Source organism: Schistocerca cancellata, chromosome 4 (assembly GCF_023864275.1).
Source record: "Schistocerca cancellata isolate TAMUIC-IGC-003103 chromosome 4, iqSchCanc2.1, whole genome shotgun sequence".
Taxonomy (NCBI): Eukaryota; Metazoa; Arthropoda; class Insecta; order Orthoptera; family Acrididae; genus Schistocerca; species Schistocerca cancellata.
The window spans coordinates 43,413,176-43,438,849 of NC_064629.1; the positions used below are offsets into that span (position 1 = coordinate 43,413,176).

A 25,674-nucleotide genomic window follows, 5' to 3' on the forward strand; every position below is an offset into this window, starting at 1 on the left:
CGCGACCACTACGGTCGCAGGTTCGAATCCAGCCTCGGGCATGGATGTGTGTGATGTCCTTAGGTTAGTTAGGTTTAAGTAGTTCTAAGTTCTAGGGGACTGATGACCATAGATGTTAAGTCCCATAGTGCTCAGAGCCATTTGAACCATTTGATGATAGAAACAAACATTTTTCTTACACCAGGCACAGCTAATAAAAGAAAAATTAATGCATTGAAGTTTTTCACAGTAATTTGCTAGTTTTGTTTACACAGAATTGGGATGGAGTAAGAACGGTCGTGACCGTTGTTCTTCGTATTGTGCTGCATAACAGGGATTAAATTCATAAAAATGTGGTGATGCAAACTGAAATGCGCAAATGACCGAAGTTTAACAATATTGCTCCGCTGATAGACATGAAATGACGAAGAACTATCGGAAATTATACTGTCCGAAAATTTTCTGAAAAATGCTTTACAGCGTCGCAAAAATTTCTTTATCGTGATGTAGATTCACATTATTATTCCGGGTGGAATCCGAATTATATTAACAGTCCTTTTGACGGCATCCTAAAGATAAAGGTGTCATTATGTCCAGACCAAGAGCCCAACAAAAGCAATCAATGAATTGTTTTCTGCAACTTGTAAGAGGTCGTTTAGGATGTAATATTGAAAATTATTCTCTACAGATTTTCCACATTTTGCTACAGCGATTGTAAGATTTTTGTAACTAAACAGTCCTTATTTTTACATTTTTGTTTCTAATTAACTTTGTGGTTCCTGACTACAGATGTAAAGCTGCGTAAAGAGTGACTCACTGACTTTATGGAGAGCGTTTTAGGGGATAAAAAGAAGCTTCAGCCTCACGTCGGCTACATATATCTCTATAGTATTATCTGTTAATGACGTCTTATCTACACGTTTACTTGAAGTAAACTTCGTAATTTTGTGATTTCCTTTTCCATATAATTTCCCGAATCCATTTAACGAGGTCAGGGAAGCAAGAAAATAGGTAATGTTGATCTCATTTGCATTTTTGAGGGCCAGCTCTCATAGATCTTCCTTAGTAATGGTGTACTCACTCTCACGAACAGTCCACAATTTTTCGAATACTTTTACTTTCACATTTTTGCGGGTTTAATTTTGGCGCATATTTCATACTTCGTGTAAATCTTTCTTCCATTGATACAATTCAAGTTCAGATTTTACAAAATGAAAGTGGCTTTGTACTTTGCTTAACTTTTTACGTTTACTCCCTTCTCCGTTTAACCAAAACATTTACAGGCTATCCATTGTAACACTACACGATTTCTTTGGGCTAGGAAGGTACTGGACGTTAATGAGCACAACAATCATCATTCGAACCACACTTAAAGAAATCGTCGATTTCCTGTTTCTTCTAATATTTCCACGACTTCTAACAAAATTTCGACACATTTTGAATGTATGCCGAAGAAATTAACTGATAAATAACACGTATGTAGGTCTTCAGGAGAAGTACATGATTTCCACTGCATCTGCGAAAAGACAGATGCTGTTAGGAAGCATATACGAAGACACTACAAAGGAAATAATTTCAGTTTTATCTCGATTGCTAACAACTGGCGATACTGCAAAGACAACTGCTAATTAATATGGATATTAAATGAGTTGAAAATTCGAGCGAACAGCAACTGGGAAAAACTGTGTTAGAAAAACTATCAATGGAAACTGAAATTTCTTTACAAATTACGACAATGCTGCGCAATGTTATCTGTTTACCGATCCACCTTCAACTGAGGCTATGCGCCTGCTGTGTGGCTCGTGAGCTGCACGCTGCAGATACTGTAGAGGTGTACATTTCTCCTGCCGCCTAGAGAACTACAGATTTGGAAGTTTTCAACACGGTATAAAAATATTTGCAGTGTGTCTGAGAAGCTAAAATTCTGACAGTGTTTCTATCAGAATATTCTTTCTGTGTAAAAAAAATTCAGAGCAGGTTTCGAAATGTCAGATTGGACCGTCCCCTTGTCAGTGTATGTCGTTAATGGTGCTGCGGAGGAAATCCATCGAACTGGATTCGCTTTCGCCGGCCGAAGTGCCCGAGCGGTTCTAGGCGCTTCAGTCAGGAACCGCACGACCGCTACGGTCGCAGGTTCGAATCCTGCCTCGGGCACGGGTGTGTGTGATGTCCTTAGGTTTAAGTAGTTCTAAGTTCCTCAGATGTTAAGTCCCATAGTGGTCAGAGCCATTTGAACCATTTTTGATCCGCAGCATGCGGCGCCAGTGATGGCGCGGGCCGGGTTGCTGGTGGCGGCCGCCTGCCTCCTGCTCTGCGCCTCGCCCGCCCGCTGCCAGCCCTGCGTCCCGGGCGTCGACACTCCAGGAGGTACGTTGGAACATACAGGATCAAACAAACCCGATTGCCAGAGCATCTTTTACAGAAGCTCGAAATTTAGCGCCAACTTCAACGCGAGACGCTTATAACAGTTTCTGCAACGAAACTTTGTCTCGAAACCTGGCAGAAAATCCAAAGAGATTCTGTGCGTATGTGGAGCAATGGTGATACTATCGAAGACAGTGCTGCCAAAGCAGAGTTACTAAACATAGCCTCCGAAATTCCTTCACCAAAGAAGACGAAGTAAATATTCCAGGATTCGAATCGAGAACAGCTGCCAACATGAGTAACGTAGAAGTAGATATCCTCGGAATACTGAAGCAGTTTAAGTCATTTAACAAAAGCAAGTCTTCCGATCCAGATTGTATACCAATTAGGTTCCCTTCAGAGTATGCCGATACAATAGCTCCGTGCTTAACAATCGTATACAACCGTCCGCTAGACGAAAGATCCGTACCTAAAGACAGGAAAGTTGCACATGTCATACCAATCAACGAGAAAGGTAGCAGGAGTAATCCAGTAAATTACAGGCCCCATATCATTAACGTCGATATGCAGCAGGATTTTGCAACATATATTGTATTCGAACATTATGAACTATCTCGAAAAAAGGTCTATTGACACATAATCAATACGGATTTAGAAAACATCGTTCTTGTGAAAGACAACCAGCTCTTTACTCGCATGGAATTTTGAGTGCTATTGACCAGGGATTTCCAATTGATTCCGTATTTATCGATTTCTGAAAGGTTTTTGACACTGTACCACACAAACTGCTTGTAGTGAAATTGCGTGCTTACGGAATATTGTCTCAGCTATGTGACTGGATTCGTGATTTCCTGTCAGAGAGGTCACAGTTCGTAGTAACTGATGGAAAGTCATCGAGTAAAACATAAGTGATTTCTGGCGTTCCCCGAGGTAGTGATATAGGCCCTTTGCCTATATAAGCGATTTGGGAGACAATCCGAGCAGCCCTTTTAGGTTGTTTGCAGGTGACGCTGTCGTTTATCGACTAGTAACGTCATCAGAAGATAAAAAAAATTGCAAAACCATATAGAAAAGATATCTGTATGGTGTAAAAATTGGTAATTGACCATCAATAACGAAAAGTGTAAGGTCATCCACATGAGTCCTAAAAGGAATGCGTTAAACTTCGGTTACACTAGAAATCAGTCAAATCTAAAGGCCGTTAATTCGATCAAATACCTAGGAATTACAATTACGAACAACTTAAACTGGAAGGAACACATAGAAAATGTTGTGAGGAAGGCTAACGAAAGACTGCGTTTTATTGACGGGACACTTAGAAAATGTAACTGATCTACGAAGGAGACAGCCTACACTACGCTTTTCTGTCCTCTTTAAGAATACTGCTCCGCGGTGTGGCAAGCTTACCAGATAAGTTTGACGGAGTACATCGAAAAAGTTGAACGAAGGACAGCACGTTTTGTATTATCGCGAGATAGAGGAGAGAGTGTCACTGAAATGATACTGGATTTAGGGTGGACATAATTAAAACAAAGGCGTTTTTCGTTGCAGCGGAATCTTGTCGTGAAGTTTCAATCACCAACTTTCTCCTTCGAACGCGAAAGTATTTTGTTGACGCCGTCCTACATAGGAAGAAACGATCACCATAACAAAATAAGGGAAATCAGAGCCCGCACGGAAATATATAGGTGTTCGTTCTTCCGCGAGCTCTACGAGAATGGAATAACAGATAATTGTGCACGTGGTTCGATGAACCTTCTGCCAGGCACTTAAAGGTGATGCGCAGAGTATCCATGTTGATGTAGATGTAGATATTTATTGTATACTAACAATACAGAAACGTCTGTAACAAAATCCCCCCCCCCCGTATATCTTTTCGGATGGAAATGGACGTCAAAGAAAGACAATACGCCGATTATGTAACCAGATGCCCCATAGACATCTTCATTCGAACCGAGCGAGGTGGTGCCGTGGTTAGCACTGTGGACTCGCATTTGGGAGGACGGTAGTTCAAATCCGTTTCCGGGCATCCAGATTTAAGTTTTCCGTGATTTCTCTAAACTGTTCGAGGCAAATTCCGGGATGGCTCCTTTGAAAGAGCCCGGCAAATTTCCTTCCCGATCGCTGACACAATCCGAGCTTGTGCTCCATCCCTTATGACCACGATGTCGACGGGTCGTTATACCCGATGTTACTTCTTTCCTTTCTTTTCTTAGTTCGATACTGTGTAGCACTGCTGTCCAGTTAGTGCATGAATAGTCATACGTTAAAATAGTCGAGTTAGAGATATCGATGACGTATCTAAGGGTATTTTTTAAAACTGATCTTCCTCAATAATGCTTTAGCATACACTATTTCATGGACGGTATATGTACTACAACAACAGTTTTTTAAACACTGATTGTATCATTTATTGTTTGGACATGTCAGAAATACTCACGAAGAGTAATAATAAGTTAAAAGTAAATTACCTCATATTGAAAACCCGGGCTGCTACCTTCCAACGTGGCCACCACTCTTACAGACATGTACCGTGTGCAGTCGCAGTCCTGGCCCGTTAGTACCACTACCACAGGAGACCGCATGTAAACAGCAGACATAAACAAAACTCGCTAGGCTGTTTTCAACAAACTCTCACACAGCCTCCACGGAATCGGGGAGTGCCACATCGCCGATTTGCAGAGCGTAGGTCTAAGTAAACAGTGCTGCAATCGCGATCATCACTTTTCTACGCTAAATCGCGTGCCCTCTGCACGCTGCGCCAGTATCTATCCGTTCTCGGGTATTTAGGCCGCCTCCTGGTCAATATGCGACCAGTGCACTCTCCATGCTCGACGCTGTCCGCATCTGCAGCGCATCAAACAGTCCTCTTCGCAAACGCCGTGAAAACCTGCCTTCCAACGCTCGCTGAAATTTCGTCAGCCGCTCTCGAGCGCCACGCTGAGCTGAAAACTGCGTCTGAGCTGTCCTCGAGATCTCAAAGCTGCGCTGGAATTCGGTCTCAATAGTGCCCGAGCCCACGGCCTCGTTGGACCCTATCGTTTACCTTGCGCAAACACCCGTTCTCCTCACGAGGAGCTACGCTGTACATGAACCTCGTCACCGTGAGCACCTTCCAGGCCACGTTAGGGACTTACTTCTCCATCTGTAACCTAATAGTGTGGATACTCATCCTCAAAAACTGTGTGTTGAGATCTGTTCCTTAGTTAATAAACAAACAGTTGTTACTGCCACCTGTGAATTTCAGTTGTCGTCTGTCACGTCCCTCGGTAACACACATTAAACTTGTCGCTGGTCAGAAGTAACTACAAAACATACACTGACGGAAAAAAATCGCAACACCAAAAGTAATTGATATAGAGTAATGAGATTTCGGAGATACATTTGTCTAGGTAATATACAGGGTGTTCATTTTAATTGAAGACTTTGAAATATCTCGAAAACTACACATCAAATGAAAAAAAGTTATGATTCCAATTTGTTTGTGTCGGAGGGGGGAATCCAATGGTACAACACTTGAACCTCCACCTCAACTCGTGCTTTGGCTGTGGGGGCAGGGGGGGGGGATTTTTAATCTTCAATGGGAACCATCGTTTTTTATTACAGATTACGATCCTATGACAAAATCAACGTACGTTTTGTCTGAAGCATTTTCTTCGTTTCGCTGCAGATGGCGCTGTAAACGGAGGAACAGAAAGGTACACGACCGTAATTTACGACGTACTACTCAATGGCCCATGAATATCCAAAGGCACGTGGGACCCCATATCGATGCTGTGGAGTTAGGACAGACCAGTATTTCATACCTTATAACTGGAAACCCCATTCGCGACGTTGTATTCCTCCGACGTATCGAACAGGGGACTACTTGACATGGCACTGTCGCCATGGTTCGAGGCGAACGCTACTCTACTTTCCGAATTAGAGTAAGTGTTCAAACGTAGAACCGCCAGCGTCAGTATACTTAGTGATTCGCTTTTCAAATGACCGTACACAGGAGAGAAGCGTATCTGCAGGAATGTCAGCACAGATTTTTCTGCTGCGGTTGACCGTGACTTCAGCCGGCGCTGTGGCCGAGCGGTTCTAGGCGCTTCAGTCTGGAACCGCGCAACCGCTACGGTCCCAGGTTCGAATCCTACCTCGGGCATGGATGTGTGCGATGTCCTTAGGTTAGTTAGGTTTAAGTAGTTCTACGTTCTAGGGGACTGATGATCTCAGAAGTTAAGTCCCATAGTGCTCAGAGCCATTTGAAGCACTTGTTAGGAAGCCTTTTCTGAAGATATTGGTCCGGTGTGTAGCCTTGGACGAACTAGAAACAAAGATGGTAAACAGTTCAGACAAGAAGAGTGTAACAGCTTTTGAAATGTGGTTCTACAGAATAATGGTGAAAATTAGATGGTACATCGAATAACCAATAAAGAAGCACTGAATCCAAACTGAGGAGAAAAGAAATATATGTCTTCATACATACTTCGCAAGCCACCTCAGGTGCGTGGCGGAGGGTACCCTGTACCACTACTGGTCATTTCATTTCCTGTTCCACTCAAAAATAGAGCGAGAGAAAAACGACTATCTACATGCCTTCGTATGTGCCCTAATTTGTCGTATCTTACCTTCGTGGACCTTACGCGCAATGTATGTTGGCAGCAGTAGAATCGTGTAGCAGTCAGCTTCAGTTGCCATTTCTCTAAATTTTCTCAATAGTGTTTCTCGAAAACAGCGTTGCCCTCTCCCCAGCGATTTCCATTTGAATTCCCGGATCATCTCCGTAACCCTTACGTGTTGTTCTAACCTGCCGGTAAGGCCGGCCGGTGTGGCCGGGCGGAACCGCACTGCTGCTACGGTCGCAGGTTCGAATCCTGCCTCGGGCATGGATGTGTGTGATGTCCTTAGATTAGTTAGGTTTAAGAGGAGGAGGAGGAGATTAGTGTTTAACGTCCCGTCGACAACGAGGTCATTAGAGACGGAGCGCAAGCTCGGGTGAGGGAAGGATGGGGAAGGAAATCGGCCGTGCCCTTTCAAAGGAACCATCCCGGCATTTGCCTGAAGCGATTTAGGGAAATCACGGAAAACCTAAATCAGAATGGCCGGAGACGGGATTGAACCGTCGTCCTCCCGAATGCGAGTCCAGTGTGCTAACCACTGCGCCACCTCGCTCGGTAGTTAGGTTTAAGTAGTTCTAAGTCTAGGGGACTGATGACCTCAGATGTTATGTCCCATAGTGCTTAGAGCCATTTGAACTAACATGGCGGCAACAAATATAGCAACCCGCCTCTGAATCGCTTCGAAGTTTTCCTTCAACTCGACCTGGAACGGATCCCAAAGACTGAAGCAGCAATCAATAACAGGTCACGCCAGCGTGCTATATGTGGTCTCCTTTACAAGTGAACCACTCTATCCTAAAATTCTCCAAATAAACCAAAGTCGACCATTCGCCTTCCCTACCACAGTTCAAAGTTACGCCCAGATATTTAAACTACTTGACTGTATCAAGCAGTACACTGCTAATGCTGTATCGGAACATTAAACGTTTGTTTTTCCTACTCATCCGCATTAACTTACATTTTTCCACATTTAGGACTAGCTCCCATTCATCAAACCAAATGGAAATTTTGTCTAAGTCGTCTTGTATCTGCCTACAGTCACTCAACTTCGACACCTTATCGTACGTCCACTACGGCATCATCAGCAAACAACCGCAGATTGCTGTCCACCCTGTCCCCAAAATCATTTATGTTAGCAGAGAACAACGGCGGTCCTAGCGCACTTCACTGGGGCGCTCCTGACTATGCCCTTGTCTCTAACGAACGCTCGCCGTCGAGGACAACATACTGGGTTCTATTATTTAAGAAGTCTTCTAGCCTCTCACATATCTCTGAACTTATTCCATATCCCCGTACCTTCGTTAAGAGCCTGCAATGGGGCATCGTATCAAATGCTTTCCGGAAATTTATATACGAGGGCTGTTCAGAAAGTAAGCTCCGATTGATCGCGAAATGGAAACGACTATGATAATCCGATAAAGCTTTGCTCAGATGTGTTGGGCAGTGTCTCTAGTATGACCCTAGATAGCATCACGTCACTCCTCTCATTTCTGAGCTCACAGTGATCGCGTAAAGTTGTCTAGAGAATAGTGTCTCCCGCCAAGTACGAGGACCTGGTGAGAAATTTCGCCTGAAGCTATACAGCCAACATTACATAACTGTCGTGCAGTTTCTTCTACAAGGCAATATTCTCAGCCGCATTCTGAAGGGGCAATGAAGATGCTCCTGCATCGTTTTCAATTGGAAATGTTTGACTACCCACAATACAGCCCGTAATTGACTCCCCCTGCGTTTCATTTCTGCTCACATGAACCGCTGGCTATGAAGACAACATTTTGGCACAGAAAACGAGCTGTAGGCCAGCGTAGAGAATTGGCGGAAAGCACTGGCGGCTGTCTTTTATGATGAGGGTATTGGAAAGTTGGTACAACGCTACGACAAATGTCTTAGTCAGAACGGCAACTACGTAGAGAAGTAGCTGGATGGTGTAGCTAACTGTTAAAAATAAAACATTTCTAATTTTCACTGTGGTTCCCATTTCGCGATCAATCGGAGCTTACTTTCTGAACAGCCCTCGTACATAAACGATTTGGTGGACAGGGTGGGCAGCTTGCTGATGATACTGTGGTGTACGGTAAGATGTCGAATTTGAGTGACTGTAGGAAGATACAAGACGACTTAGACAAAATTTACATTTAGTGTGATGAATGGGAGCTAGCCCTAAATGTGGAAAAATGTGAGTTAATGTGGATGACTAGGAAAAACAAACGTTTAATGTTCCGATAAAGCATTAGCAGTGTACTGCTTGATACAGTCAAGTCGTTTAAATATCTGGACGTAACTGTGAACGGTGGTAGGGAAGGCGAATGGTCGACTTTGGTTTATTGGGAGAATTTTAGGATAGAGTGGTTCACCTGTAATGGATACTACATGTAGGACGCTCGTGCGACCTATTCTTGAGTACTGCTAGAGTGTCTAGTGTATTTAAACGACTTGACTGTGTAAAGCAGTATACAGCTAATGCTGTATCCGGGCATTACAGATTTGTTCTTCCTACTCATCCGCATTAACTTACATTTTTTCACATTTAGAGCTAGCTCCCATTCATCACATCGACTAGAAATTTTGTCTAAGTCGTCTTCTATCTAGAGAACTACACCGCTCCTATAACACTTCCTGCGGCGGTCTTTACGATACCGTTGTCTCTGATGTAAACTAGCCGTTGAAGACAACGTGCTAGGTTCTGTCGAGCCACTCACATATCTGTGAACTTATTCCGTATCCTCGTACCTTCGTTAACAGTCTACGATAGGGCGCCGTGTCAAATGCTTTCCGTAAATCTAGAAATATGGAATCTGCCTGCTGCCCTTCACCCATTGTTCACAGTGTATCGTGCGAGAAAAGAGCAAGCTGAGTTTTGAACGAGCGATGCTTTCTATAACCATGCTGATTCGTGGTCATAAGATTCTCAGTCTCAAGAAAATTTACGATCTTCGAACTGAGAATATGTTAAACGATTCTGCAGTAAACTGAAGTTAGGAATATTCGTCTGTAATTTTGGGTGTCCATTCTTTAACCCTTCTTACATGCTGGAGTCACCTGTGCTTTCTCCAGCCGCCTGGAACTTTGTGCTGCGCGAGAGATTCACGATTAATGCAGGCTAGGTAAGGGGTCAATACCGCAGAGTACTCTTTGTAAAATCGAACTTGGATTCCATTTGGACCTGGTGATTTATTTGTTTTCAAATATTTCAGTTTTTTCTCTACGTCAGGGATGCTTATTACTCAAATAATGGTTCAAATGGCTCTAAGAACTATGGGACTTAACATCTGAGGTCATCAGTCCCCTAGACTTAGAACTACTTAAACCTAAGGACATCACACACATCCATGGCCGACGCAGGATTCGAACCTGCGACCGTAGCAGCAGCGAGGTTCCGGACTGAAGCGCCTAGAACCGCTCGGCCACAACGGCCGGCTTTCTTATTACTATGTCGTCCATTCCAAAGTCTGCGCGATGGTCAGACGATGGCCTGTTTGCATGATTCTCCTGTGTGAACGATCACTTGAATGTGAAATTTTAAACTTCGGGTTTCGTTTTTCTGTCTCCAACTGCCACACCAGACTGATCAATAAGAGACTGAATGGAAGCTTTAGACCTGCTTAGCGATTTTACATAGGACCAGAATTTTATCGGGTTCTCTGCCAGATCTTTTGCTAAGGTGTGGCGATGGGAGTTGTGTGCTTCGCGCGTAGATCTTTTCACAGATGCACGAATCGCTACTAACCTTCCCTTGTCATTTGCGCGTTCTCTTTCTAACCGAGAGTGCGACAGTCCCTGCTTCCTCAGCATCTTCCAAATTTTGTTATTAAATGATGGTGGATCTTTTCCATCCTTTATCCACTTACTAGGCACATAACTCTCCAGACCATGATTTAGAATCTGCTTAAGCTCTGCCCATAATTCCTCTACATTCATCTTACTAGCACTAAGTGATGTTAATTCACTGTTTAAGTGAGATGCTAACAACTACGTACCTGCTCTATCTAGTAGAAACACTCCCCTAGCCTTCTTGACTGATTTATTAATTTACGCAATCATATTTGCTATAATGACATCATGATGCTAATCCCCTTTTCTATACTGACATTGTCGATAAGGTCCGGCCTATTTGTAGCTACGTGGTCTAAGATACTTCCACTGCGTGTGGGCTGCCGAGCTAGCTGCTCAAGACAGTTTTCAGGAAACGTGTTCAAAAATACACTCCTGGAAATTGAAATAAGAACACCGTGAATTCATTGTCCCAGGAAGGGGAAACTTTATTGACACATTCCTGGGGCCAGATACATCACATGATCACACTGACAGAACCACAGGCACATAGAAACAGGCAACAGAGCATGCACAATGTCGGCACTAGTACAGTGTATATCCACCTTTCGCAGCAATGCAGGCTGCTATTCTCCCATGGAGACGATCGTAGAGATGCTGGATGTAGTCCTGTGGAACGGCTTGCCATGCCATTTCCACCTGGCGCCTCAGTTGGACCAGCGTTCGTGCTGGACGTGCAGACCGCGTGAGACGACGCTTCATCCAGTCCCAAACATGCTCAATGGGGGACAGATCCGGAGATCTTGTTGGCCAGGGTAGTTGACTTACACCTTCTAGAGCACGTTGGGTGGCACGGGATACATGCGGGCGTGCATTGTCCTGTTGGAACAGCAAGTTCCCTTGCCGGTCTAGGAATGGTAGAACGATGGGTTCGATGACGGTTTGGATGTACCGTGCACTATTCAGTGTCCCCTCGACGATCACCAGTGGTGTACGGCCAGTGTAGGAGATCGCTCCCCAAACCATGATGCCGGGTGTTGGCCCTGTGTGCCTCGGTCGTATGCAGTCCTGATTGTGGCGCTCACCTGCACGGCGCCAAACACGCATACGACCATCATTGGCACCAAGGCAGAAGCGACTCTCATCGCTGAAGACGACACGTCTCCATTCGTCCCTCCATTCACGCCTGTCGCGACACCACTGGAGGCGGGCTGCACGATGTTGGGGCGTGAGCGGAAGACGGCCTAACGGTGTTCGGGACCGTAGCCCAGCTTCATGGAGACGGTTGCGAATGGTCCTCGCCGATACCCCAGGAGCAACAGTGTCCCTAATTTGCTGGTAAGTGGCGGTGCGGTCCCCTACGGCACTGCGTAGGATCCTACGGTCTTGGCGTGCATCCGTGCGTCGCTGCGGTCCGGTCCCAGGTCGACGGTCACGTGCACCTTCCGCCGACCACTGGCGACAACATCGATGTACTGTGGAGACCTCACGCCCCACGTGTTGAGCAATTCGGCGGTACGTCCACCCGGCCTCCCGCATGCCCACTATACGCCCTCGCTCAAAGTCCGTCAACTGCACATACGGTTCACGTCCACGCTGTCGCGGCATGCTACCAGTGTTAAAGACTGCGATGGAGCTCCGTATGCCACGGCAAACTGGCTGACACTGACGGCGGCGGTGCACAAATGCTGCGCAGCTAGCGCCATTCGACGGCCAACACCGCGGTTCCTGGTGTGTCCGCTGTGCCGTGCGTGTGATCATTGCTTGTACAGCCCTCTCGCAGTGTCCGGAGCAAGTATGGTGGGTCTGACACACCGGTGTCAATGTGTTCTTTTTTTCCATTTCCAGGAGTGTATATTGCACTGTGTCGACAGACATCCCAGTCTATACTCGGTAGGTTAAAGTCGCCTCCAACTAGTACTGCATGGTCAGGGTATTTACGCTCTACTGACCGTAGACTTTCTTTGAATGACTCCAAAACTGTCACACAACTTGAGTAAAAGAAGCGTGACGCTTTCCTACGACAGACACAAATCAGAACACGGCGCACAGGTCACAGTAGAAACGGACTCACCAGTCAACCAGAGTTGCTTTGTGTTGTAATCTATCCCTTCCTTCCTAGCTACAGCTATTGTTCACAATGTGCAAAGTCTTTACTGAAGATTCCAAAAGAGTAAGATTACCATAAACTACTTGGTTTACTTATCTTTTCTTGCAGAATTGGCTCCGGTTTAGGGGCCTCATTCTTGAAGCTGGAATTCTCACATTTTAGATCCCCGTGGTTAAATTTATCTTACATTTTTTTGTCACATATTAGCATATCACACAGTCTTTTGAATTTTCACATTAACAAAGTCGAAATTACATTGTTCGCCGAAAATACGAAAATACGTCCGATGACACCAGAAGCTTGCTCACTCTACAGTAATTACAATACTCCAAAGAGTTTACAATTTTTCTTCACAAATGAATTTCTATTAGTTTGGATTATTATATCATAAATGAATCCAGAAATGAACGTAATTAACAGTACTAGCTTGCGTAATTAATAACAGAAATTTTAAGTGTGCCAAATAATTCGTAATTTCAAATGTTTCTAAAAATTACTCATATAATTTTAACAGTACATTCAGAACTAGTATTTATCGATTATAACATCCAAAATAATAATTCCTATTCATAAATTTTAGCTTGAAATGTAACATATTGTGTATGAAATTAAATGAAATTTTTCAGAAAAACTGCTGAGATAATACTGACCTGACCAAAATTTGACAAATATTATTGGTATCGACTACTACTGTTGAGGAAAAGTAATGCTAGAAGAGAATGTCCCGTTACAGTGTCTACATCTACGTTTATACTCTGCAAACCAGTGTGAAGTGTGTGGCAGAGGGTACGTTCCACTATACAAGTTATTAGTGTTTTTCCTGTTTCATTCACATATGATCGTGGGAAGAATGATTGATTAAATGCCCCCGTGTGTGCTGTATTCAATCCAATCTTGTTCACACGATGCCAATGGGAGAGATACTTAGGGACTAGTATATTGCTACAGTCATCATTTAAAGCCGGTCCTTGAAACTTCATACGTAGGTTTTCTCAGGATAGTTACCATATATCTTCAGGAGTCTGTCGGTTCAGTTTCTTCACCATGTCTGTGACACTAGCATGGATCGCAGGAGTGATTTGTAAACAATTTCCTTTGTAGATTGATTGTATTTCCTCAGTATTGTGTCAGTAAACTGAAGGATACCGCCTGCTTTACCACCGAATGAGCGTATGTGATCATTCCATTTCATATTCCTACTAAGTGTTACATCCAGGTATTGTGTGAGTTGACTTATTCCAACCGTGCCGCAATTATACTATAGTCCCAGCATACTACGTTTTTTGTTTTGTTTTGGGAATTTAACAATTTTACATTTCTGAACATTTAAAGCAAGTTGCCAATCTGTGCACCACATTGAAATCTTATCAAGATGTGACTGAATATTCATGTAGCTCCTCTCAAACAGTGCTTCATTATAAATAACTGTATCATCTGCAAAAATTCTGAGGTCCGCAAGGTCACTGATATACAACAAGAACAGCAAGGTTCCCTGCATACTTCTCTGCGGCATACCTAGTCTACCTGACTGCCTTGATCGAAAGCTTTTAGTATGTCACGTGAGAAAAGCGCGAGTTGGGCTTCACATTAATCATGCTTTCCAAATGGAGGAGGTCATCCTATTTGAGATATCTCATTATCTTTGAGTTCAGAGTATGTTCCAAAATTCTACAATAAATCTATTTCAAGGATATTGGACGGTAGTTTTATGGATCATTTCTACCACCCTTCTGTTCGAGGGATCTACGATAGATTATAGTTGAAAGGGGGGCTAACTTAGCCGGAGATAACTTGCCTGGAGCTTCGTTCAGTTTTAATGATTTCAGCAGTTTATCAATACCACTGACACAAATACTTATTTTACTATGTTTCAGTGGTACCAGGATTAATTTGGGGCACTTCACCTGGGTTTTCCTTTGTAAAGGAACATGAAGGAGCTACCCTCAATTTCAGTTTCTCTCTCATCCGCGAGTGATTGGACACTAATTTTGGTGCCACGAATAACCTTCACATACGACCGGACTTTCTTTCGGTTTTGTGAAATATTATTCGACAAAATTCTGCCATGGTAGTCACTGAAGCCCTCAAGCAATGCTCTCTTTACAGCAAAATGCGTTTCATTCAGCATCTCTTTATCCATAACCCTATGCTTTGTTTTATACCTAGTCTGCGGTAATCTCTTTTCTTTAGAGGTTTCTTTGCAGTGGCTGTAGACCATGGAGGGTCCCTCCCATTATGAACTGTTCTACGGGGTACATATCTATCCAGTGCGTACTCAACTATTCTTTTAAACTTGAACTGTACCACCTCTACGTGCTTCTCTCCTGCGCTAAAATATTCGAGTTCGTCACTGAGATGCGACGCTATTACTTTTTTATCTAGTTCATGGAACATACATGTCTTTCTACTTGTTTTATTTGCCCTTTCGACTTTGATAATTACTGTTGACACAACCGTGTTGTGGTCACTGAGACCACCTTCGATGTGGACATCCTCAAAGAGGTCAAGTCTATTTGTTGCCATTAGATCTAATATTATTTCATTATGAGTGAGGTTCCGAACCATCTGGTCTACGCAGTTTGCAGAGAAGGCAGTGAGCAATGGTTCGTAGGATGTCTTGTCACTCCTACTACCAACAACACTGTAATTTTCCCAATTGATTGTTGGATGATTAAGTTCCACCAATGCTTCGGCATGACTGAGGAACCTAAGTACAAGCAAACTAAGGTTTCCTCTATCGTTTTCCGTTGCAACAGCAGATGAGCCTGACGGTCGACAGAAGGATCTAATTATCATTTTATGCCCACCTGTGATATTGAGTCTTGCACGAACAATCTCGCTTGCAGCTTCAGTTTTTGTCTCCGTTGGTTTGAATATCTTGTCCACTGCGGCAAATACACCACCACTATTTCCCATTAACTTATCATTTTGATGTTTGCTTAAATTTTCCCCAAAAATCTCACTGCTATCAATTTTAGGTTTAACCAGCTGTCTGTATCCAGTGTTATGTGAGCTTCATTGCTTTTAGGAGCGCTTCAAACTCTGACACTTTGTTGCGAATATTTCGGCAGTTAACAGGTAGGATGTCAATACTCTCGCCAGTAGGGACATTGCTTTGGATCTGATACTTCGGAGCATCCTACAGCTGTTGTTATCAGGACTGGATGGAGAGTCATCTAATCTAAAAAAAAAAAAAACCTTTTGTGCACCCCGCACTTAGTCACCCTAGTCACCCACCTGTGTAGGAGCCTCTGATGTGTAGTGCACATCTAACACCTTTAGAGGGACCACACGGTTCTCAACCCCATGACGCAAGTCTAGGAAGTGGGAGCATAGCTTGTCACATAACTTTCAAAGTTTCTGGTACAGTCAGAATCAAGGGGCCACGATCACTTCTGCGGACAATGCTGCAAATTGTGAGGTTCGTTGAAACTCCATGCGCAAGGCTGGTCTTCTCAACCTTCTCTACCAGTCGCTGGGATGATCCAAGTATGGCCTCTGAGCACAAACGACAGGCATCGTAGTACCCCTGGGAGAAAGAACGTATTTATGAAAGAAAGAAATATTAATGTTTATTCTCAGAATGAGTCTTTCATTCTACAATGGAGTGTTGCACTGTTTATAAATTGACACATTAAAACTTTACCGACGATTTTTCTTCGAAGCCTGGTCTGATACACAGTTTTAATTTTTCATGAAGTTTTATAACACTACAAAGATTCATTTTAGAAAGATTCATTTTAATGAGACATGTTTCAGATTTAAATTTTGAACAATATTTTGGTGACAGGTAAAATAAAAAAAGTAATTTATTTTTGGATAGATTATTTCAACAGAAGAACATTTTTACACCAAAGTGGGAATTTATTTATCCGTTCAATGCAAGAATATGAGTTGCACAGGCATTGCTTTACCGCTGCTTTACAAGTGACTTATATCCCTCCTAAAACCTCCTCTGGGGATCCAGATATGGAGAAGCTACATAACGGAACGTGGTGTTTCTAAGGATGGTTTTCGAGAGGCGTCAAGCAAATTTCATGGATTTTTATCCCAGTAAAGGTTGCTGTAAGCGATAAATATCCTTTGAGGATTCTGCCTTGAACAAAACGTAATCTCTTGTTCTCTCTTTATTCACACATGTTTCGATTATGTTAGACTATCGTCAGGGGGTTATCTTAATTTGACTGTTAAATACCAGTACTGTTGGATAAAAAAGTAGTATTTTTACACAGTTGGTTTTCTGCTGCTAATAAATACTGTTTGCATTGCAGTACTTTCCATAAAACTAAAATCTATACCTGCAATGCAACTAGTGGTGTTTGAGCCATCATTTCACTTTCTTCCTTATTTAACTAACTAATGCTATTTGCTTGTTACTACTTCTGCCAAACCACAAATTTAACAAAATTTAATAATCTTTTTGTTTGTTTTAGTATGTGTTGACTAAGAATCGTGTTACTTAAGATGTTATTCATAAATCCGTGTCAGAAAATACTTTCAATTGTTACTTTTAACTTACTTTTGTCGTTACTTTTAGTGGTTTTCACATTTGTTATGCCACCTCTATAAACTACATTCCCAAAACGCATTGTTTCAGTGTTTATTATACATTCATCTGCTACGCCATCTTGTTCTGTGTGTTCTGGGCGAACATTTAGAAATGTCTTATGACAGTATTCTTTGAGATGTGTGTGTGTGTGTGTGTGTGTGTGTGTGTGTGTGTGTGTGAGAGAGAGAGAGAGAGGGGGGGAGGGGGGTGGAGAGGAGGGTGGCCGAGAAAGTTTGTGCTTTTCCTTTGTGTTTTTTGATTTTATATCTTCCGACAGCTGTTTCAGAAAAAAGAACTGAGTTCCATTACAGAGTTCTGCACACACTTAGTATTTGCTGTCCTTCTAGTACGGCTTTTTGTAATGATGTTCATGTTCTTTAGCCTGTTGTCAATGTGCGCGAGCTATTCTGCAAATGTGGAGTGACAGCTGTTACTTTTTAGTACCCTTGTGTACCTTGTGGGTCTAATATTTAAATTCCTACAAGCCTATCCAGTATAAATGGACTCGAAGTTTTTGCATATCAGCTGATAAATACCAAATACGTTGCTTTTTCTGTATTAATAAATGTTGTAATACTTTTTTAGTATTAAGTACTTAGTTCTTCAGGACATTTTCAGTAATTGTTTTCTGACAATGTTGCCAACCCTTTGAGCAACTTTCTTTTTATACGTGGGTGAGTACTATTAGTTTAATGTCATGTGTATGTCTTAATGGTTTATTTATGGGTTATCAGCAGAGTTGTTCTTTCCATTGTATGCACATGAAATGGAAATATCCACTTAGGTAAACACCTCGAGGTACACCATTAATCAATCACTCCGAGAAAACCTAGTGCATAAAATGGAAATGACAACTCAGCTGAACACAATATTTATCAGTCAAGCCGATAAAACCTGAGGGATGTATACTTCTCGTTCAGGTTCATTTTGTGGGCACGAGTTTCGATATTCCGGATTATGTATTTATTTTTATATTGCTGTGTAAAAATACCATCTGTAATGTGCAAGGGAGACAGAAGCGTGCAGAACTAAATGTGCTATTAAGGTACAGTATACTTTTTTGTTGAAACAGTTTTGTGAATCTGATGACCATAATAATGTATTGTGACGCAATCCTACTAAATTTTACGGAAAATAAAAAGAAACGCACTGAAAATGGTGTAACAGCACCAAAACATATTTAGGTAAATAGATAAAAACAAAAGGTTATGTTTTTCTCGAGGCACAAGCCTACACATACATTTACTGACAGAGAAAATATAGACACAAGTACTGATTTTTCTGAATAAAATTACTCCCAGAAGAATATCTGTGTATGCAACCTCGTATTGTCACAGAGAAGCAGCACATCACCAATAGGTTGCTTCTGTCATTTACTGCAATAGGCAGCATTAGTAGTGAGACAAGGCCGATGTGGGCCAACTTTCCATTATTGCCAAATTTATTCAAGATTGCGCATCCAAAATAGTGGCGATAGGTAGGGCAACATCGCGATGACATTATGGTGGGAAGTTCAAATTTTGGTGGGAATATAGGTCAATTGGGCTACCTCCACTAACCTAACCCCCTCCCCTCCACCAGAAAATTGAGGAAAGTTCAAATTTTAGTGGGAAAGAAAAGGGCACTTGAGCTACCTCCACTAACCTAAGAAAGTGGTGCGAAAATAGGTCACTTAGGCTATCTCCACACCCCTCCTGCCGGAGGTTCGAGTTCTCACTCAGGCATGGGTGTGCATGTTGTTCTTAGCATAAGTTAGTTTAAGTAGTGTGTAAGTTTAGGGACTGATGATCTTAGCAGTTTGGTCCCTTAGAATTTCACACACATTTGAACATTTGCTACGTCCACTAATCTAAGTCATTCGACCACCACCTCTTCCTTGGAATTGGTGAGAAAAGGACTCAACCTGAGCTTGGTTGCTGGATAGGATGGATTTATGTCTTTATTTTTCATGCAGTCTTTATTTAAACAAGTTGAGTTGTCATAGGCAGTAGCTCCACCCACTGTGTTCACCATGAGGTCTGGAATCCAACTGACCTAGTACACAGTACAGCCACCAGAGCGAGCTGTCGTCCTTCCCATGATGTAATCAAAGATGGTGGTCTGGAAGAAAAATGTTAGGTACCAATAGGAACTCTTAATCCAGTCATGTGTTAGACTTCAGCCAGTAAGATGGCAGTATCTGGTAATGTCATTGGAGGGAGTGTAGGGCTGGCTCAGCAGCTCTGGGACCTCAGTCTCTCTCAGTCAGCCAGCAGCAGCAGCAGAAGAAGAAGAACCAACAGGCCTCAACAGCAGTCGCAATCCAACACAGCCCTGCAGAACAGGAAGAAACAGAAAAGTAAGTACCCCCTATCACATCTTTGTCTATGGTTAGCATTATTATTATTATTATTATTCTTTCTTTCTTTCTTTTCTCAGACGTTATGTCTGGTCAAAAATGGAAAGTGACACGGACCTTGATCAAGCGTTACTTCCTTTTAACTGTACGGTATATGTTATATTGCATTTAGGAACTTTCGGGTTCGAATCCTGCCTCAGGCATGGGTGTGTGTGATGTCCTTAGGTTAGTTAGGTTTAAGTAGTTTTAAGTTCTAGGGGACTTATGACCTAAGATGTTGAGTCCCATAGTGCTCAGAGCCATTTGAACCAATTTGAACTTTCGGGTGATTGAACATGTATCAACAATTACGGATTTCTGTAGTTGTATCTATAAGTTTGGATGTAGCTGTATTGCATTGATGTACTGGTGGATATTGTGTGGTATGACTCCTGTAGTTGATAGTATAATTGGTATAATGTCAACTTTATCCTGATGCCACATGTCCTTGACTTCCTCAGCCAGTTGGATGTATTTTTCAATTTTTTCTCCTGTTTTCTTTCGTATATTTGTTGTATTGGGTATGGATATTTCGATTAGTTGTGTTAATTTCTTCTTTTTATTGGTGAGTATGATGTCAGGTTTGTTATGTGGTGTTGTTTTATCTGTTATAATGGTTCTGTTCCAGTATAACTTGTATTCATCATTCTCCAGTACTTTTTGTGGTGCATACTTGTATGTGGGAACTTGTTGTTTTATAAGTTTATGTTGTAATGCAAGCTGTTGATGTATTATTTTTGCTACATTGTCATGTCTTCTGGGGTATTCTGTATTTGCTAGTATTGTACATCCGCTTGTGATGTGATCTACTGTTTCTATTTGTTGTTTGCAAAGTCTGCATTTATCTGTTGTGGTATTGTGATCTTTAATAATATGCTTGCTGTAATATCTGGTGTTTATTGTTTGATCCTGTATTGCAATCATGAATCATTCCATCTCACTGTATATATTGCCTTTTCTTAGCCATGTGTTGGATGCGTCTTGATCGATGTGTGGCTGTGTTAGATGATACGGGTGCTTGCCATGTAGTGTTTTCTTTTTCCAATTCACTTTCTTCGTATCTGTTGATGTTATACGATCTAGAGGGTTGTAGAAGTGGTTATGAAATTGCAGTGGTGTAGCCGATGTATTTATAAGAGTGATTGCTTTGTGTATTTTGTTAGTTTCTGCTCGTTCTAGAAAGAATTTTCTTAAATTGTCTACCTGTCCATAATGTAGGTACGATCTAGAGGGTTGTAGAAGTGGTTATGAAATTGCAGTGGTGTAGCCGATGTATTTATAAGAGTGATTGCTTTGTGTATTTTGTTAGTTTCTGCTCGTTCTAGAAAGAATTTTCTTAAATTGTCTACCTGTCCATAATGTAGGTTTTTTATGTCGATAAATCCCCTTCCTCCTTCCTTTCTGCTTAATGTGAATCTTTCTGTTGCTGAATGTATGTGATGCATTCTATATTTGTGGCATTGTGATCGTGTAAGTGTATTGAGTGCTTCTAGGTCTGTGTTACTCCATTTCACTACTCCAAATGAGTAGGTCAATATTGGTATAGCATAAGTATTTATAGCATTTGTCTTGTTTCTTGCTGTCCATTCTGTTTTCAGTATTTTTGTTAGTCTTTGTCTATATTTTTGTTTTAGTTCTTCTTTAATATTTGTATTATCTATTCCTATTTTTTCTGTATCCTAGATATTTATAGTCATCTTTTTTTTCCATCGCTTCTATGCAGTCGCTGTGGTTATCCAATATGTAATCTTCTTGTTTAGTGTGTTTAGTGTGTTTGACTATGCTATTTTTCTTACATTTGTCTGTTCCAAAAACCATATTTATATCATTGCTGAATACTTCTGTTATCTTTAGCAATTGGTTGAGTTGTTGATTTGTTGCTGCCAGTAGTTTTAGATCATCCATGTATAGCAAATGTGTGATTTTGTGTTGGTATGTTCCCCCCATGAACCATGGACCTTGCCGCTGGTGGGGAGGCTTGCGTGCCTCAGCGATACAGATGGCCGTACCGTAGGTGCAACCACAACGGAGGGGTATCTGTTGAGAGGCCAGACAAACATGTGGTTCCTGAAGAGGGGCAGCAGCCTTTTCAGTAGGGGCAACAGTCTGGATGATTGACTGATCTGGCCTTGTAACATTAACCAAAACGGCCTTGCTGTGCTGGTACTGCGAACGGCTGAAAGCAAGGGGAAACTACAGCCGTAATTTTTCCCGAGGACATGCAGCTCTACTGTATGATTAAATGATGATGGCGTCCTCTTGGGTGAAATATTCCGGAGGTAAAATAGTCCCCCATTCGGATCTCCGGGCGGGGACTACTCAGGAGGACGTCGTTATCAGGAGAAAGAAAACTGGCGTCCTACGGATCGGAGCGTGGAATGTCAGATCCCTTAATCGGGCAGGTAGGTTAGAAAATTTAAAAAGGGAAATGGATAGGTTAAAGTTAGATATAGTGGGAATTAGTGAAGTTCGGTGGCAGGAGGAACAAGACTTTTGGTCAGGTGATTACAGGGTTATAAATACAAAATCAAATAGGGGTAATGCAGGAGTAGGTTTAATAATGAATAAAAAATAGGAGTGCGGGTTAGCTACTACAAACAGCATAGTGAACGCATTATTGTGGCCAAGATAGACACAAAGCCCATGCCTACTACAGTAGTACAAGTTTATATGCCAACTACCTCTGCAGATGATGAAGAAATAGATGAAATGTATGACGAGATAAAAGAAATTATTCAGGTAGTGAAAGGAGACGAAAATTTAATAGTCATGGGTGACTGGAATTCGTCAGTAGGAAAAGGGAGAGAAGGAAACATAGTAGGTGAATATGGATTGGGGGGAAGGAATGAAAGAGGAAGCCGCCTTGTAGAATTTTGCACAGAGCATAACTTAATCATAGCCAACACTTGGTTCAAGAATCATAAAAGAAGGCTGTATACCTGGAAGAATCCTGGAGATACTAGTAGGTATCAGATAGATTATATAATGGTAAGACAGAGATTTAGGAACCAGGTTTTAAATTGTAAGACATTTCCTGGGGCAGATGTGGATTCTGACCACAATCTATTGGTTATGAACTGCAGATTGAAACTGAAGAAACTGCAAAAAGGTGGGGATTTAAGGAGATGGGACCTGGCTAAACTGAAAGAACCAGAGGTTGTACAGAGTTTCAGGGAGAGCATAAGGGAACAATTGACAGGAATGGGGGAAAGAAATACAGTAGAAGAAGAATGGGTAGCTCTGAGGGATGAAGTAGTGAAGGCAGCAGAGGATCAAGTAGGTAAAAAGACGAGGGCTAATAGAAATCCTTGGGTAACAGAAGAAATATTGAATTTAATTGATGAAAGGAGAAACTACAAAAATGCAGTAAATGAAGCAGGCAAAAAGGAATACAGACGTCTCAAAAATGATATCGACAGGAAGTGCAAAATGGCTAAGCAGGGATGGCTAGAGGACAAATGTAAGGATGTAGAGGCTTGTCTCACTAGGGGTAAGATAGATACTGCCTACAGGAAAATTAAAGAGACCTTTGGAGAGAAGAGAACCACTTGTATGAATATCAAGAGCTCAGATGGCAACCCAGTTCTAAGCAAAGAAGGGAAGGCAGAAAGGTGGAAGGAGTATATAGAGGGTTTATACAAGGGCGATGTACTTGAGGACAATATTATGGAAATGGAAGAGGATGTAGATGAAGACGAAATGGGAGATAAGATACTGCGTGAAGAGTTTGACAGAGCACTGAAAGACCTGAGTCGAAACAAGGCCCCGGGAGTAGACAACATTCCATTTGAACTACTGATGGCCTCGGGAGAGCCAGTCATGACAAAGCTCTACCATCTGGTGAGCACGATGTATGAGACAGGCGAAATACCCTCAGACTTCAAGAAGAATATAATAATTCCAATCCCAAAGAAAGCAGGTGTTGACAGATGTGAAAATTACCGAACTATCAGTTTAATAAGTCACAGCTGCAAAATACTAACGCGAATTCTTTACAGACGAATGGAAAAACTGGTAGAAGCCGACCTCGGGGAAGATCAGTTTGGATTCCGTAGAAATGTTGAAACACGTGAGGCAATACTGACCTTACGACTTATCTTAGAAGAAAGATTAAGAAAAGGCAAACCTACGTTTCTAGCATTTGTAGACTTAGAGAAAGCTTTTGACAATGTTAACTGGAATACTCTCTTTCAAGTACTGAAGGTGGCAGGGGTAAAATACAGGGAGCGAAAGGCTATTTACAGTTTGTACAGAAACCAGATGGCAGTTATAAGAGTCGAGGGGCATGAAAGGGAAGCAGTGGTTGGGAAAGGAGTAAGACAGGGTTGTAGCCTCTCCCCGATGTTATTCAATCTGTATATTGAGCAAGCAGTAAAGGAAACAAAAGAAAAATTCGGAGTAGGTATTAAAATTCATGGAGAAGAAGTAAAAACTTTGAGGTTCGCCGATGACATTGTAATTCTGTCAGGGACAGCAAAGGACTTAGAAGAGCAGTTGAACGGAATGGATGGTATCTTGAAGGGAGGATATGAGATGAACATCAACAAAAGCAAAACGAGGATAATGGAATGTAGTCTAATTAAGTCGGGTGATGCTGAGGGAATTAGATTAGGAAATGAGACACTTAAAGTAGTAAAGGAATTTTGCTATTTAGGGAGTAAAATAACCGATGATGGTCGAAGTAGAGAGGATATGAAATGTAGACTGGCAATGGCAAGGAAAGCGTTTCTCAAGAAGAGGAATTTGTTAACATCGAGTATAGATTTAAGTGTCAGGAAGTCGTTTCTGAAAGTATTTGTATGGAGTGTAGCCATGTATGGAAGTGAAACATGGACGATAACTAGTTTGGACAAGAAGAGAATAGAAGCTTTCGAAATGTGGTGCTACAGAAGAATGCTGAAGATAAGGTGGGTAGATCACGTAACTAATGAGGAGGTATTGAATAGGATTGGGGAGAAGAGAAGTTTGTGGCACAACTTGACCAGAAGAAGGGATCGGTTAGTAGGACATGTTCTGAGGCATCAAGGGATCACCAATTTAGTATTGGAGGGCAGCGTGGAGGGTAAAAATCGTAGGGGGAGACCAAGAGATGAATACATTAAGCAGATTCTGAAGGATGTAGGTTGCAGTATGTACTGGGAGATGAAGAAGCTTGCACAGGATAGAGTAGCATGGAGAGCTGCATCAAACCAGTCTCAGGACTGAAGACCACAACAACAAACAACAACATGTTCCAGTAATATTGTATCCATAATTTGTATTATTTAGCATGTTGGATAGTGGGTCCACAGCAAGGCAGAACCAGAAGGACTTAATGAGTCTCCTTGGTATATTCCACGCTTAATCTGTATTGGCTATGTGATATTATTTGAATTTGTTTGTATATTAAGTGTGGTTTTCCAATTTTTCATTACTATGTTTAGGAACTGTATTAATTTAGGATCTACTTTGAATATTTCCAATATTTGTAGTAACCATGAGTGGAGTACACTATCAAAAGCTTTTTGGTAACCAATGTATGCGTAGTGTAGCGACCTTTGTTTAGTTTTAGCTTGATATGTCACCTCTGCATCTATTATCAGTTGCTCTTTACATCCTCGTGCTCCTTTGCAACAGCCTTTTTGTTCTTCATTTATAATTTTGTTCTGTGTTGAATGTGTTATTAATTTCTGTGTAATGACTGAAGTTAATATTTTGTATATTGTTGGTAGGCATGTTATGGGGCGATATTTAGCTGGGTTTGCTGTGTCTGTTTGATCTTTAGGTTTCAGATAAGTTATTCCATGTGCAAGTGTATCAGCGAATGTGTATGGGTCTGCAATGTAAGTGTTAAATAATTTAGTTAGATGTGAATGTGTTGAGGTGAACTTCTTTAGCCAGAAATTTGCTATTTTATCTTTTCCAGGTGCTTTCCAATTGT

At 41.9% G+C, this 25,674-nt stretch overlaps 1 protein-coding gene across 1 annotated transcript in view; it reads left to right on the forward strand.

Annotated features, from left to right (window-relative positions):
• The window catches only part of LOC126184776 (cytokine receptor-like), a 430,688-nt gene that overhangs the window by 97,944 nt on the left and 307,070 nt on the right, over positions 1–25,674 (forward strand). The window contains exon 2 of the mRNA XM_049927330.1: positions 2,232–2,346. Within this exon, the coding sequence (XP_049783287.1) occupies positions 2,247–2,346 (100 nt within the window). The 5' untranslated portion in view covers positions 2,232–2,246. The remainder of the gene's footprint in view (positions 1–2,231; positions 2,347–25,674) is intronic.